The 17019-nt window shown below is 43.5% G+C and overlaps 1 protein-coding gene across 2 annotated transcripts in view; it reads left to right on the top strand.

Moving 5' to 3' along the window:
- The window catches only part of DYNC2H1 (dynein cytoplasmic 2 heavy chain 1), a 478712-nt gene that overhangs the window by 140511 nt on the left and 321182 nt on the right, over positions 1-17019 (top strand). For both annotated transcript variants that reach the window (XM_044284009.1, XM_044284008.1), the window contains exons 46-54: positions 292-394; positions 2073-2240; positions 2714-2844; positions 3386-3634; positions 5526-5634; positions 7115-7228; positions 8279-8421; positions 15648-15720; positions 16834-16988. In XM_044284009.1, the coding sequence (XP_044139944.1) occupies positions 292-394; positions 2073-2240; positions 2714-2844; positions 3386-3634; positions 5526-5634; positions 7115-7228; positions 8279-8421; positions 15648-15720; positions 16834-16988 (1245 nt within the window). The remainder of the gene's footprint in view (positions 1-291; positions 395-2072; positions 2241-2713; positions 2845-3385; positions 3635-5525; positions 5635-7114; positions 7229-8278; positions 8422-15647; positions 15721-16833; positions 16989-17019) is intronic.

The following is a 17019-nucleotide window of genomic DNA, read 5'->3' as shown; positions in this document are numbered from 1 at the left end:
GTGAATGGTGTGCGGGCATTGCCTATGTGTCGAGAAGGGCCAGAAAGTAGACACCAGGGAAGCGGTGGAATGGAAGTGGCGAAAGAATTTCTGAAATTAATATCACTTTCTTTTTTTCATGCCATTCTGGTCCTTTTCCACCAGCCACAGACAACTCATTGAAATTTGCTAAAATGTGTGTTTTTTATTTATTTATTTATTTTTACTATTAGGGAAATATACGGTACATGTATTTTTGCTGTGTTTGTATGAAGTGGAATCCTCTTACTGAATACTTCAATTTTCTTTTAGGTCCGGATGAAGTTTTCGGTTGACGATCATAGTCATTATCTGTTTACACCGTGTATCCTCACACAGTGGATTCTCGGGTTGTTTAGATACAACTTAACTGGAGGTAGGTTACTTTTTAGTGTATGTGTTTACTCCATGCGTATTTAATGTGTCCCACGATATACCGTCTGCATATCCTTATCAAATGTCTGTGCGTTACCTGGTGCTTCTAGAGAGTAGGGCGATGCGTGACCTGTTTCCTTGCACAGCATGTCCTGTAGTGCATTTTACTGGTTTCCTTCCAATATGATGCACAGGTTCACCCACAGACCTTTATTCCTTTCCTGCATTTTGTATTAGTAAGGGTGCATTCGTATCACCGCTTAGCCTTCCATTCTTCTGATGATTCAGAAGAGGAGAGAAAGGGGAAAAAAAACAGGATCCTGTAAAAAAACGGATCTTGTTACATCAGTTGTCATTCGTTTGAGCCATTTCCGTTATATTTTTTTTTAGACGGGAGAAAAAGTCCTGCATACAGTACTTCTTCTTTTTTTTTTTTCTGTCTAAATGGATCTCAGACGGAAATGGCTCAAACGGATGGCAACTGAGGCAACAGGATCCGTTTTTTTTTCTCGCTCTTCTTCTGATGGATCAGAAGAACGGAAAACTAAACGATGATGTGAATGCACCGTAAGCAGGCTTGTGGTGATGTTAAAGCTTGTTGAAGTTACACTAAACATAGATCACAAGGGTTAATCTCCTGCTGATGTGGCTGAAGGGGCGGGGACATAACAAGTGGGAGGGGCTTAAATAACTGCAGACAGGGCAGAGGGGGGAGGCTCCTGCTGCAGCCAGTTTTCTTACAGACAAAGTGACTCTGAGGATGAGGGGGAACATGGCCGATCTGCAGGGGCACACAGAGAAGATTTCTGAATATATCTCTCCGTTTTAATTGTAATATTAGGAAAAAACTGGTTAAAATACAGGGAAAAATTAAGGAGGAATTGCTGGGATATTGCATTTATCAATCATCGTTAAACACGATTTCGTTTTTGTTCAAAATTCAGTTCACATTGTTGCATTTAATCTTTACGTTCGGCACATACACCAGAAATATCCCCTGACGTTTCAGCCGAGAATAAAGCTCAGACGCGACTAATGTCTACGTCACTTGTAGACACCCCAAAAGACGGATTTCATGTGATGTCTCTGACCTGAAACGACCAGTGTACTGCACATATTTTTATAGATACCGTGTTCTGTATTTCTAATACACTGCAAAGCTTCATCCGAAAGCCGCCACTAGGGGGTGATCTCTGCATATCATTTTGTAGCTCTAATAGAATTCAATAGTAACTGCCTATGCAGTAGGCACATAAGACCCCTGGAAACGTGGCCGCAGGCAGGCTGAAAATCGATAGAACGAATGTGGATTATAAAAAAAGCTCTTCCAAAAAATCTGCAGCAGAGTTTATCCATGATGGATGTTAAATTCTCTGTTCATATTTTAAGCAGACAGTTTCAATGTAGTACAAGGAAATTATATTTCATATTTAACATGTTTCTATTATGTGTTGGTGTATTTTTCACTTGTGTCTTAATGACCATTAGTTCTGCTTTGATTTTTGCTCCTCTTTTCTTCTTGCCTCTTCGTTTTCTAATTGTCTCCTCTTTTATCTGCGCTGTATCCTTCTGCTTCTCTTTTCACGGTAAGCCCTTTGCTTTTCTGGTCCATTACAGTCTGTGTATCCGTGTAGCTCACATCTAGAACCGGCTCTCATTAAATGTATCTTACTCCTAAGGATCCTCACAACAACCTCAAGAAAATGTCCTGGAGATTGTGGCCTATGAAGCTCGGAGATTGTTCCGGGACAGGATTGTGACCTCCAAGGAGCTGAACGTCTTTGACAATATTTTAATATCGGTGCTGCAAGGAGACTGGGGGTCCGATATACTGGACCACGTGGCAGGTAGGAATTTATCTCAAGACCATTTGAACATATTATGAACTGTTAAAGGGGTATGCTTTCAGTATTGTTCTAGAGGAGAGTCGTGGCCTCTAAGGACAAGCTTTTGTGCGGTGTGCCCAGAATTGTGTTTTCATCTATAGCGATGCACAAAATGTAGACTAGGGCGCATTCACACGACCGTAGTGTTATGCGGATCTGCAAAACACGGATACCAGCCGTGTGCATTCCGCAGTTTGCATCGTCGCAACTATAATAGAAAATGCCTATTCTTGTCCACAATTGCGGACAAGAATAAGACATGCTTTATCTTTTTTTGCGGGGAACGGAACCACGGATGCGGACAGCACACGGTGTGCTGTCCGCATATTTTGCAGCCCCATTGAAATAGCGGAACAGATGCCGACTCATTCAAATAGCCGTCTGAATGAGCCCTTACTGAAAGATTTTAATCTCTGATCTTTGTCATTCTTTAGACTTGTTCTATGTAACGTGGGGAGCTCTGCATGAAGCAGGATCAGTACTTGCCCCTGGACAGGCCTTACCCCCTCACGGACGGCCGCTGGGAAGGTTGAACTCTGCTGACTTTAAAGACGTTATTAAGAAGGTGTGTTCTCATAAAGCATGACTATGTAAGGTTGTGTTCATATCGCAATAATGACATAGACCTGATGTGTAGGCCAGGAAAAGTTGGCTTATATGCCAAGCATATCCATGGGCCTCCATTCACCTGCAGTACGCCAAATGAGTGTCCATATCGGCCGGTGTGAGGCCAGTATACACCCAGCAAGCCTTGTGAAGTAAGAGCCCACCGTATTTATGATATGCAGGCTCCCCTCAACCCCTGCTGCCTGTTGACTAATTTTCCCATGAAGCTGCCAATCCCATTGTACCTGCGTACCATGAATACCATACTCTTCCTTAACAGTGCTGGCCACGCGTCTGACCAAACAACACAATAAGTAGACATGACATGCTTGTCACTAGTGAACGCTTCTCTCGAGGAGATGACTCCCTTCAATTCTCATTTTGATTTGCAACCCTTTTGGATCTGTAGAACTTTGAGCATTTCTGGACTCAATACAAGAAAAACTGTTCTCCTGACATATCGGTTTTAGTTGCATCCTCATACTCATCATATTTTTCAGGGTGTAATTCAGTTCAGCCGCGATAATCGAGAGTTGGATCTTCTCCTGTTCCATGAAGTTTTGGATTTCATGTCTCGAGTAGATCGTGTGCTGAGCTTTCCAGGTGGATCCCTTCTCCTGGCAGGACGGAGCGGTGTTGGCCGTAGAACTGTCACTTCTCTTGTCACCCACATGCATGGAATGGCGCTCTTCACGCCTAAGATCTCCAGAGGATATGAGCTCAAACAGTTCAAGAACGACCTAAAGCAGGTAATCTAAGTTAGATGAGAGCTCTCAACTTCTAACCCAGCCTAGAACTGGTTGTCCTGTTTCCGACTATTGGTGGGGACTCCTTACCCCTGTGTGAAATATTATGTGTGACCATGATAGGTTTGTTAGCAGATAAGGTGGTAGATGTTTTCTAGGTAAGTTCAGAAATTGACCTGAATAACAACTGGAATGTAGAAGACAACTAAATGCTGTAAAAAGTGCTAACGTTAAACTCATTGTTAGCGTAATTTCTGTACGAGCGTTTTTGTCCGACAAATTCCTGGCACTGATTCCCGGAAACCAGACGGATTCCATAATAGTCAATGGGGTCTGACGCTGCACTGCAGTATTCTGGCTCTGCTGGAGCAGTGTGCCGGATCCGAGAAACGCAAATGCGAACCTTCCCTAATGCTTAATTTTTCCTTTGGTGGTGCCGCAGGAAAATTTGAGCACTTATTGCCAGGTATCCCCTAAGATTAGATCTGATTGCCGGAGGTCCAATTAGGTGGACACTTTGTGATCAAATTGTTGTTAAGGACCCTACTAACAAATAGGGATTGTTCATAGCGGAGATCCCCTTAATGTCTATGGAAGCTTCCGTACTCCTGACACACAGGTTATCACAAGGAAACAATCAGCTGGGGGAAATCCAACTAGGGCGACGCATGACTGCTCAGCCTCTGGATTGACAATGCTGTTCCTGCACATGTGACTGCTGAGGCCACTGATTGGCTGTAGAGATCACATGAATGGAAACAGAGTGTCATCACTTCCAGTCGAGTGGGGACAAGAGCAGCAGCGCTGGACTGATGGGATGTTCAAAAGGTGAGTGATACTGTTTTATTTATTTTTTTACACACCCCCTGCTGGAATTAACTTTCCATTTTGGTCAGAAAACCCCTTTTAATGAATGTATTTCTCAGTATTTTAAGATGGACTTTACCTTTAAGTATCTGCTATGATGCATGAAGACCGTATTAGGGTCCATTCACACGTCCGTAGTGTATTGCGCATCCACAATACACCTGGCCGGCACATCCAATTGCGGACAAGAATAGGACATGTTCTATTTCTTTCCGGAGCCGCGGACCGGAAGATCGGGGGCGCGCTCAGGAAATGTGGATGAGGACAGCACACTGTGTGCTGTCCTCATCCATTCCTGCCCCATAGAGAATGAATGGGTCCGCACCCGTTCTGCAAATTGCGGACCCATTCTGCGGACGTGTGAATGGACCCTTACTGTTTGCACTTAATAATTATAGTCACCATATAGCTAAAGCTGCTGACTGCAGACTCTCCTATAGTAAGGCATGCTTGCACAACGGGGTCATTTACAAACAGCACTACTCCATTATTTTGGAGTATGAAAAGTGGCATGTGTCTTTTTGTGACTTTTTGAATGTCCATGTGACAATATTTTGATGCGTGTACAACACTTGCGAGTAGCAGGGAATGGGACATCGGGCCTAACAAATTTACCAACATTAACACCACCAGTTTTTTTCACTAGGCGCACGGATTGCCGCAGGGGCTCCTAATTTATGACGAAGGGCACACCTCGTCATAAATTGACCGTATCCTCCACCAGCACGGGGGGAAACAAAGACCAGCGTAACAAGCCGCGCTTGTAAATGACCCCCAATGTGCTGTGTGCTCTTGTAGAGCAGCAGTTTATTTGGGCTCGGTGTGGCAGCTGGTGTAACATACACAGGTCATTTCTTATTTGCTGTGATTAAGCCACCAGATTTCTATCACATATGACTATACGGTGGGATGATCGCTACGAGCCCTCAGCCAAAGCGGTCAACGTCTCTGGTTTTTCTGTCTTACCCAGTAGCGTTCTATTGTCATTCCTGTCATCGTGATGTAACCAGAGTCCTCTTGTCTTCAGGTCATGCAGATGGCTGGTATAGAAGGACACCAAGTAGTTCTGCTCCTCGAGGATTATCAGTTTGTCCATCCAACATTTCTAGAGATGATCAACAGCCTGCTGTCATCAGGTAGGGCATCTGTCAGGAGTTTCCTCCGGGGGATTCTGGCTGGCGTCATTGTGCTGCATTGTGCTTTATTTTTTTTTTCGTCACTGATAAAGCCGTGTATTTCTCCTGTATTTAAAAAAAAAAAAAAAAAAAAAAATCCTATTACACTGCGATTAGGTCCTCAAATAATCGCACTCCAATAACTTCCTATTTGTGAGTGGTGCAGCCACACCATATACAGCAGCTAATTCTCCGGTTTGGCCCTCTGCTTCTATCCTTCCCAGATTCCTTTACACGGTGTCCGTAATCAACTTTTATTCACATGCATGTGTGAGCCTTTTAGGGTTCGGCAGGAATTGCTCTCTATGTATGCATTTTTTTTATGATTTCCTTCATATTAAAATGTTTTTAAAATATCGTCCGTTCCTTGTTCTTGATTCAGTTTCAACTTTTTTTTTATTTTATCTAAATGCACTTTTTCCCACGTCCCCCATGAAATGAATGGGTCAGCTGCTTAATAAATGTGATCAGATGGCACGGACGCATTGTGTGCTTCTGTCACACAGCAGTCCCTGGACTGAAGTCACTAGAACAAAGGCTTATCTACTAATGCGCTACAGTACGGATGTGACCGTAGAAAGGGTGATAGTGTATGTTTCCCTGACTCAATATGAGCTTCACTTTTTCTCTTCTCCAAGGATCAACCTCTTTTAGAACCTCTTTGCTGTGCCCCCCTCCCTGGACTGTGCTTCATACCCATTTTGGGGCTGAAATTTTATTTGCGGTCCTCCGGTTTGTAAACTTCTTATTTTCACTGCAGCTGATACCTTTGTGCCTTCTCCCATACAATGTCCATGATGATGATGCCATCTCTGAATTATTATCTCACGAAGACAAACCCATAGATGTAAGCCAGGACAGAGACCCGCTGTATACACGGCCTGCTACTATTCTTCATGGCCTCCATGTAAAACTTCATTTGTTTGCAGCAGCCACCTTGTAGGATGGCGTGGTTGGACATGGCTTCCCCAGGCAAAAAAAACAACAACTAGGGCTGCCAGGAGTGGGACCCATGTGATCAGCGGGTTCCCCCAGTCACCCACATTTTTAAAGGGATTGTCTCTGATTTAGTATATTATGTATCATCGTGATAGATTCGGCTGTCCGCTTATTGCAGCGAGACTCTGTACTGTTGGGGTTCGCTATTTCTTAATTATGTATAGGCTATATATAAGTATCCTAACATTTTCAGGGCTACCTCTTAGTGCTATATGCACCATATCTTTAGGTGTACACACCTCTCTCTATCCAGGCTACCGACTGCGGCATAGTGTCTGACGAAGGCCCATGTGCCGAAAACGTTTACACGAAATTGCCACATGTCTATATGATTGATGCACAAATAAAAAGCATTTCAACAGAAGTTCGACCGCTGTGATCTTTAAACTAATGCTATACAAATTTAAGTTATTTATGCTATAACTCCCTCCATTGTCTCTAGGCGAAGTTCCTGGCTTATATACCATGGAGGAGCTGGAGCCGCTGTTATCTCCACTGAAGGACCAGGCCTCAGAAGATGGATTTACAGGATCACTATTCACTTATTTCACTTTCAGTATGTATTGTAATCTCTTCCTCGTTCTCTGGGGCTTCTAGTTCTTTGTGTTGTTACTTTAGTAGTCAAACGTGTTTTCATGACTTTTGGAAAAACCCTGCTATGTTGCATACGGCTATAAGAACCTTTACACACATGCACAGTTCCTTGGTCCTCCTCCAGTCTGGTTTACTGGACTGCACTGGTGCTGTGTCATACTTGACAGATGACCAGTTAGTAGTCACTGGTCACAGAAGTGTCTTGTGCCATCCATACTGTTTCTATGCTCCCTAGTTATTGGCTATTGTGCTTATGTCCCTTCCCTTGTAAAGTCGTTGATCGGAATCTGAAAGTTGCATCCTTCCCTTGCTAAGTGTCCCATCCCTGCTGCTTGACTGCTGCACCCATTCAGTGGACTCAGCAGTTACTTGGCCCTAAGGGCTCATGCACACAACCGTATGTATTTTGCGGTCCGCAAAAAATGATCTGCATAAAAAACGGATGACGTCTGTGTGCATTTCTTATTTTGCGTAACAAAACAGCTGGCCCCTAATAGAACAGTCCTATCCTTGTACGTAATGCGGACAATAATAGGACAAGTTCTATTTTTTTACGGAACGGACATATGGAGACAGAATAAACACTGAGTAACTTCCGTTTTTTTTTTTTTGGGCGGACCCATTGAAATGAATGGTTTCTCAGAAGGTCCGCAAAAAAAACAAAACGGAATGGACACAGAAAGAAAATGCGTTTGTGTGCATGAGCCCTAAGCAGCATGTGACCGTTGAGCCTCCACAGTCACATTTCACTGCTCAGGGCATGGAATGTCTGCGGCGGTCCACATGACCAAGGATGGGACGTCATCTCTTCTGGTCTGCTGGGGACCAGAAGCAGTGGGAATCAACACTTGATTCTGGAGTGGAGCGGCTTTGAAGAGATTAATTTATTGTTTTCTACCTTTTAAAAAAGATTCCCGGTGGTCAATAATGTTTATGGGGGTCGGAGTAACCCTTTACGCTTTAAGCTATTAGTAGTAATTTGCAAATCCGTGTTTCCTTTGTTTTTTATCAGGAGTTCTGCAGAATCTGCACATTGTCCTCATCTTGGATTGTACAAATAATAATTTCACAATAAACTGTGAGAGTAACCCAGCGTTATACAAGAAATGCTCAGTGCAGTGGATGGAGGGCTGGTCTGATAGGAGCATGAAGAAGGTACATCGTCCACTGGATGTATGGCTGCTGGCTGTTTTTTCAGACGGTCTGCCAGTAATCCGTGTAATGGATTGGATTTCAGATGGCATGCTTTTCATTACTTTATACTTACTGTTCAGAAATTTAAATATGACTAACTTTAAAGGCTATGGATACTTTTGGAACTCCCCCCCCCCCCCCCCCAATTATTTTATTCTACTTTCCTTGAGCTAAAGGTAACTTTTCCAGTTGGTCTTTATTCAAAATTTTCATCAGTTTGTCTTCTATAGACTTCAATTTTCACTGCTCTGCGGACTATTCCTTCTGCTTCTGGCTGAAAACAGTCAGACATCTTCTCTGTCTATCTGTAACCCTTATCTCTTCTCTCCTGATAGCTCATAGACACTTCTGTAAGATCCATTTGATCATAATTTGGCATAAATGAGTGTTTGAGCTGTCAGGGAACTAGAGATGAGGGCCACAGATCGAGTAGTCAGGACAGCTCTCCGATGACTTCACTGAGGAGAAGCAACAGTCTACAGATGGTGTGAAAACTGAGAACTGTAGAAGACAAACTATTGAATATAATTTTTTTCATAAATAACAATTGAAAAATTGCCATTTAGCTAAAGATAAGTAGAAGGCAATATTCAAAAATATCCCCAAAGGGGTCTATAGATACAGTCTATTGACTAGTGAGAGGAGGCACAAACCTCCTTTACACATGGTGGAAACAAATGCACACAGATTTTAGGGCATGCTGATGATTTTAAAATCAGCTGTATATCAAATCTGTCGTAGATTGCAATACAAATGGTGGAATCGATGGCATTAGTCATTTACCAAATTCAGATTTTGCTACAGATTCTCTGTGGATTTGCTACAAATCTGCATCAAACCTCCCCCTCTGTGGTGGTATCTCTAACACCGAGAGAGGGTAGAGGTAGGGTAGAGAGAACAGTGTTATAAAGTAGGGATGACCAAACTGCGGCCCTCCAGGTGTTGCAAAACTACAACTCCCAGCATTCCTGGACAGCCTACACCAGGCATGTCCAAATTGCGGCCCTCCAGCTGTTGCAAAACTACAACTCCCAGCATGCCATAATAGCTGTAAGCTATCCAGGCATGCTGGGAGTTGTAGTTTTGCAAAAGCTGGAGGGCCGCAGTTTGGACATGCCTGGCCTACACCTATCATCCTACAGCATTGAATGATGGGAGTTGTAGTTTTACAACAGCTGGAGGGCTGCAGGTTGAACATCCCTGATATAAAGGATTGAAGCAGGAGCACTGCTAGCTAAGCACAGGATTTACACAGACTTTACAACAAAATGGGAAGGAAATTTTGAATGAAGATTATTTAGAAAGTTGATTATTCTTGCATTTTGGGAGCAAATGAACAACAACAAAAGTAGCCCAAAGGTGTCTTTTAATTATAAGCTGTTCTGCATTAGCATAATAGAGGACTTTACTGTTTGTACACTTTTTAATCATAGTGATCATTGCAGCCTCTCATTTAGTGAGATATGATTGCACAGTGTGTTGTTTTAGGCTTGTAGAGTAGTAAAGCAGTTCATCACGGTTGTATGTTGGCAGATGGGTTAACATAGGCATTAGGTTATTAATGCCAGTCTGAGGAATGTTCTGCCATGCTGAATGCACTTGGGCACACAGATAATCCGCTGCTGACAGTTCCTTTCGCAATTGCTGGCCAATGATGTTCCAGATGTGCTCAATGGGAGACAAGTCCGGAGATGCTGCCTGCTGTGGTAGCATGTTTAGGCAATGCAGTCTGCTTATAGTAGCACGAGCAACATCCGGCCAGCATTGTCCTGTTAAAGAAATGGCTCCTGAGACACTTTGGCGAAATGGCTGTACCACTGGTTCCACAAACAAATCATTGTAACAATGATGTCACGGGTAATGGAGAAGGGGAAAACACCAGATACACACACAAGAAATAGACAACAGTCTAGGCCTCAAAAGCTAAGGAAGAGGGATGGTGACCTCCTAGTAATCCCTAGGCCTTTCTCTAACTCCTGCCAGTATGAGCAGATCCTGATGGTGTAAATGCTCATACGCTGTATACCTAGGCCCGGCTGAAACAGACAATCCCTAGGATAGGTAGCAGGAGACGAGACAGCTGGTTCTTTCCCAGATGTAGAAACCCGCGTCTCCCTGAGGCCTAGAACTCAAACAATAAACAGAAAAGGCAACAAGCACTTAGTTTTGGGATGTCTGGAGAAGCAGAAGAACCAAAACAAACAAGCTCTAGCAACTCCAACAGGAAATATCAACCGCATGGTCAGCAGTGTGAGGCGGACCTAAATAGAGCCTCATCACTGATAACAAGCAGAACCTGAGGAGAGGTGAGATCCTGCCAAACGACAACATGCTAAGAGGAAAACCGAGATACCTGTCAGATAGCCTCACGTGCAGCAAGTCTATTTGATCTTCTCACCTCTGTCACAGGAGGGACCGTGACAGTACCCCCCCCCCCCCTTCTACGGGTGACCTCCGGACACCCAGGACCGACCTTATCAGCATGCGTCCTGTGAAAAGCCTTCACAAGGCGACTGGCATTCACGTCGGTCGCAGGAACCCACATTCTTTCCTCTGGACTGTAACCCTTCCAGTGCACGAGACACTGAAGAGATCCATGAAGAATATGAGAGTTCACTATCCTGGTAATCTGAAACTCAAGATTACCATCCACCATGACAGGAGGGGGTGGCAGGGAGGACGGTTCAGCAGGTTCGACATATATTTTCAGCAATGACTTGTGAAACACATGATGAATTTTCAAAGCCTTCGGAAGTTCAAGACAAAAAGCAACCGGATTAATAATGGCAGAGATCTTGTATGGCCCAATAAACCTTGGCCCCAACTTCCAAGAGGGTACCTTCAACTTAATGTTTCTTGTAGACAGCCACACAGAATCACCCACTCTCAGGTCCGGACCACTCATACATCTCTTGTCAGCCATACGTTTATACTTTTTGCCCATTTTTTTAAAAGTTGTTTTGAATCTTCCGACAAATAGATGACAATGAAGAGGAGAATCTTTCCTCTTCAGGTATACCAGAAGTCTCAATACCAGAAAATGTGCCAAACTTTGGATGGAACCCATATGCACCAAAAAACGGCGACTTATCAGTGGACTCTTGTCTACGGTTATTTATGGCAAACTCTGCCCACGACAAAAAACAACAGAGACAAAACATCTCAAATAGATTCTGGTTAGTGCGCTCAGTCTGTCCGTTCGAGTGAGGATGAAAGGCCGAAGAGAAGGACAATTGGAGCCCTCGGCGAGTACAGAACACCTTCCAGAATCTGGAAACAAATTGAGTCCCTCTATCAGACACCACATCAGAGGGAATGCCGTGTAGTTTCACGATGTTATCGATAAACACTTGAGTGAGAGTTTTGGCATTAGGTAAACCTGATAATGCTATAAAGTGCGCTATCTTGCTGAAGTGGTCAACAACCACCAGAATCACAGTTTTCTCTGAGGCATTAAGCAAATCTGTGATAAAGTCCATGGACAAATGAGTCCAGGGTTGGGATGGGATAGACAAGGGAAGTAGAGATACTGAAGGCCGAGTATGAGTCACCTTGGCACGCGCACAAGTCTCACAGGCTGCCACATAGCCCTCAACACATTTAGGTAACCCTAGCCATCAGAATCCATGTGGAAATGAGATCCAGGGTGTCCCGTAAGAACAGTACCGTGATGTTCCTTAAACACCTTGTGCCGTAGTTCCGAAGGGACAAACCACTTCCCTGGAGGACAGGAATCAGGTGCCTCTCCCTGGGTCTCCAACACTTCTGCCTCAAGTTTTGGATAAAGGGCGGATACAACCTCCCAATCAGCCAATATCAGAGCAGGATCCTCTGAATCACACCATCCTCCCCCCCGGGTTCAGACGTTTAGCCGATTTCAGATAAGCCAGATTTTTGTGATCATTAATTACCGTAATGTGATGAATCGCTCCTTCCAACCAATGACGCTATTCCTCAAAAGCCAACTTAATGGCCAGCAACTCTCTATTACCTATATCAGAATTTCTTTCGGCAGTAGAGAGTTTTTTAGAGAAAAAAGCACACGGGCGCCATTTGCTTGGACAAGGGGCCTGCGACAAGACTGCTCCAACCCCTACCTCTGATGCGTCAACTTCCACAATGAATGGTGGTGACACATCAGGTTGCACCAGAATAGGAGCATAGGCAAAACATTCCTTTATTGCTGAAAAGGCATGTAATGCTTCTTCAGACCAGACTGAGAAGAAATCCGCGCCTTTCTTAGTCATATCGGTTAAAGGTTTAACAACAGTTGAGTAATTCAAGATAAATTTACGGTAGTAGTTGGTGAACCCCAAAAGTCACATGAGTGCCTTCAGATCTTCGGGTCGATCCCAGTCCAACACAGCACAGACTTTTTCCGGATCCATACGAAAACCCGAAGATGAGAGTAGGTACCCCAGGAATTGCATTTCATGGACCGCAAACGCACACTTCTCCATCTTGGCATCCAATTTATTCTCTCTTAGGATCTGTAAGACCTGTCTCATGTGATCCTCTTACGTCTCCATATCAAAATAATACATTAAAATATCATCCAGATAAACCACCACAAACCTGCCCACCAGATGATGAAATATGTCCTTGATAAAGTGTTGAAAAACAGCAGGAGCATTGGTCAAACCAAAAGGCATGACTAGATTCTCAAAATGACCCTCAGGAGTATTATAGGCCGTTTTCCATTCGTCCCCTTCCTTGATTGTTACCAGATTATATGCCCCCCCCCCCCCCCCAAATCCAATTTAGAGAACACCTTGGCGCCGACAATCTGATTTGAATAAATCTAGGATAAAAGGAAGGGGATAGGGATCATGGACAGTGATGCGATTAAGCTCACGAAAGTCCAAACATGGCATAAGAGTTTCATCTTTTTTTAACAGAGAAGAACCCCGCCACCATTGGTGATTTGGATGGTCTAATATGACCTTTAGCCAAACTCTCTGTGATATACTCTCGCATGGCTACTCTTTTGGGTTCAGAAAGATTATGCAACCGAGACTTTGGCAATCTAGATCCGGGAATAAGGTTGACGGGGCAATTATACTCCCGATGAGGAGCCAACTCCTGGTTTCCACTCTCATAGAATACATCAGAAAAATCCAAAAGAAAAGAAGGTAACATTTTAGTAGTTACAACACTTAGCGACATAATGCGTCCCAAGGTGGAAATCATTTCCAAATGGCTCTGATGATGAGCTTTTTTGGACTGTACCGCTATCCATCTATTGTACTTATTGGTAATGAGGATTTATACAATGATGGATATATATGGCATGAGTTGTGACATACTGCGTTCCAAGTTGGAGCGCAATTCCAGCTAGCTCTAAAGCTCTAACAATAAGCTTTTTTAGACTGTAGCGCTAACCGTCCCACATCAGGAAATTTGGTTGCCTAAATAATAGATGGGTGAATATAAAAATGAGCTATCCATGGGCACAGAAATGATATAGTGCCAATAGAAGTCCAAATAATTAGATATTGATACTGAGCCATTCCCGGTTCGATGAGTGGCAGGAGACAAAGATTCCTCCAATGGAAGGGTACCAAAATAAGACAGTATGCTAGAATAAGAATGAGACCTTATCACAAAAAACAACTAAACGAGATCTGTTCATGAGGGCAAGATGGCTCACTGTTTTAAAACAATAAATCAACTGGGCCTCCTTACACAAGATTCGTCTATCCCAATCCCCCCCCCCCCCCCCACGGGTGACTGTCGTACCACTTTGATTACCTGAAACTTCAAAGTCCTTATATTTCCATTGTGAACCTGTAACACATGTCGTGAAATGGGTTCCTACGATTATTAATATCTCCTATGTGTTCGCCAACTCTTCGTCTCAGTTTGCGCTTCGTATTACCCACATAGTTTAATGGACAATCACATGTGCAAAGGTAAACACCACCTTGCGTTCTGCAGTTTGTGAAATCTCGCATTAGATGTGATTTACCAGTGGCGACACTCTCAAAGCTTATAGACCTAAACATGAGGGGGCAACAAATGCAGTCCTTAGCACACGTATAGGTACCAAGAGGTCTGCGATCAAGCCAGGTACCAGTCTCAGGAGGTCTTTGATAGTGTTTGATAGTGACCGTGTACCAGCCGATCCTTTCAAGATCTCCCACGCCTGTATGTTATTGACAAAGTGGGTGGTAGGACGTCTCTTATGTCTGGATCAGACAGAAGGATTTCCTACTATCTCCTTAATATGCCTTTTGATTCTATAATTTTGGTCATCATATGTGCCAATAATTCTCATAATCCTTTCTTCCGGATTTCTACTCTCTTTAGAGTTAGAGATAAGGGAGTGTCGGTTAGTCCTTCTTGAATGATTAAAGGCCTCCTTCAATACTTTGGAGGGGTAATCCCCGTTGATTCAAATGAGGAGCAATTTCTTCGAATATGAAGAAATTGTCCCTTGGGGATACCTCTCTTGAGACTCACTGGGTGGTAACTGTTCCACTGCAGAAGACTGTTGGTGGCCGTTGGTTTGTGGTAGGTTTAGTCTGTGATTTGTCCAGATTTTTTTATGATACAGATATCAAGGAAGGGAATACTTTCTTTGTCGACTTTCATACGTGAATCTGAGACCTATTGAGTTACAATTTAGTTGTTTAACAAAGTGTTGAAATAATTCCTCTGTACTGTCCCGTAACACAAAAACGTCATCGATATATCTTCCCCAGAAAAGAATCCTGGGGCTCCATTCATCAGGCTCCTCCTGAAAAACTATAAAACTATATTTATGGCTGCATTAAAAGAAAATGTGATAATTTTCTGACCGATCGCGAGGTGTGTTAGATGGACCTGATGATCAGCCAAACAAATGCTTCTGCGAATGTTCGTTCCTGATCATTGCCCCTGTAACAAATGGCCTTTAGAAAGAGATACACAATAGAATCGGGCTCTGTTACTTCTTCACTTCTCGACTAAACAGCTTTTTAGTGATTTATAGCTTCGACCACCGAGATAGCAGATTACCATAGATTATTAGCGGGTCACATCCCTGTAGTGGTTAATTATCTTAGGTAATACCTTGTAATGGGGATGCGTGTATTGATTTCTATAGTGAAGGTGTGTTCTGTCAGGACGCAGGAAAGAGACACATGTTATAATGTTAACGTCATCCATCATGATCTGCTGAGTAATGTGTGGCTGTCTTCATTCAGATTCCTAAGATGTTATTTTCTGACAAAAGTCAAGAGAAGAATCGGCACTCTGAGTACAAAAAGTCTTCTCCAGGTACAGTAGATGTCCCAAGCCATATTATAGCTCCTATCTATTTGTTGTGTGACATATAACCGTATGTCACATGTAGTTTACCACTGCCATGTCCCCTTCTGTGGCCCATGAAAACACCTGCACTCCTCGGCCTCTGCGTCCATTGGGCACCAGATGATGTGATTCACTTTCTGCAATATTCCTGGACAGATCCTCCTCTGCACCTGAGCTGAACATGTTCACTTACTAGTCAGCCAATGTCCAACAAAGGATCCGTTCAGGGACCGCGCAGAAAGTGGTGACATGGGGGCATCGCGTCACAGCCACCATCCTGCACCATATGAAAGCCGTGACTAGATAGTCCAGGTGTTTACCACAGAGGGACACCAGGGGCCTGCTGTTGTCGCACTACAAATATTGTAGAGTAGGATCTATTACCAAATAGAAATTGGTCATCCTACTTAAGTACAGTACTACGTGAATACTACTACTTCCCGACTCTAGATCGTTAATGTGTATATTGCTACACACCCCTGTTCCCCAGATGTGCCCTCAGAAACCTTTGCTGGAATACATTGAGAGAACTGCCACACGTGCGCTCATAATGGAGAGGACTCTCAAAGTATTCCAGAGCCGGTTTGTAGGCGTCCAGCAGATGACCGGACGCCTCTCCTAACCACCCTGTGTTAGGTAATTATTTGCATTCTTCGTGTAATAACAATTCTGGACCATCCTATATTTCATTCCTCTGTTACGCCTGCTAGAAGTTTACAAATGATCTGAAATAGTGGTGGGTGTGTCCCTGCACAGTCTGACTCTGGCAGCGCTGTTTGGATAGTGTCAGACTGCACAGGGACACGCCCCCCAGCTGGTAACACCCACTTGCAGATTTATTGGTAAACTTCTAGTAGCAATAACTGTGGAACAAAGCAATACAGAGTTTTATTAAACGCTGCTCCCATGGGGAATACAATTCTTTAGTAAAACAGAGCTGTCCAGGAAATGACGGATTCTTTTTAGTGCTTGGGGGATGTTGCAGATTTCGTTTAATTTCTCATTGGTTTGTTGAGGTTGAAGCGGCAGCACACAGCCCTCTCTACATTTATATTCACATGCACATTTGTGTATTCATAGGAGAGTCCGACTTTTATAAATCTTTCTTGACGATTCATGAATCCTGCAAAGCTTATGGAGCAACTCCAAGACGGTACATGACCTTCCTTCAAGTGTATGGCTCGCTGTTTAGCAGTAAGAAAGCTGAGCTCACCAAGAAACAACAGCATTTACAGGTACAGTACATCATGAACTGCTGGATCATTG

This window comes from Bufo gargarizans, chromosome 3 (assembly GCF_014858855.1).
Source record: "Bufo gargarizans isolate SCDJY-AF-19 chromosome 3, ASM1485885v1, whole genome shotgun sequence".
Classification (NCBI taxonomy): Eukaryota; Metazoa; Chordata; class Amphibia; order Anura; family Bufonidae; genus Bufo; species Bufo gargarizans.
This window is presented reverse-complemented; position numbering and strand designations above follow the sequence as displayed.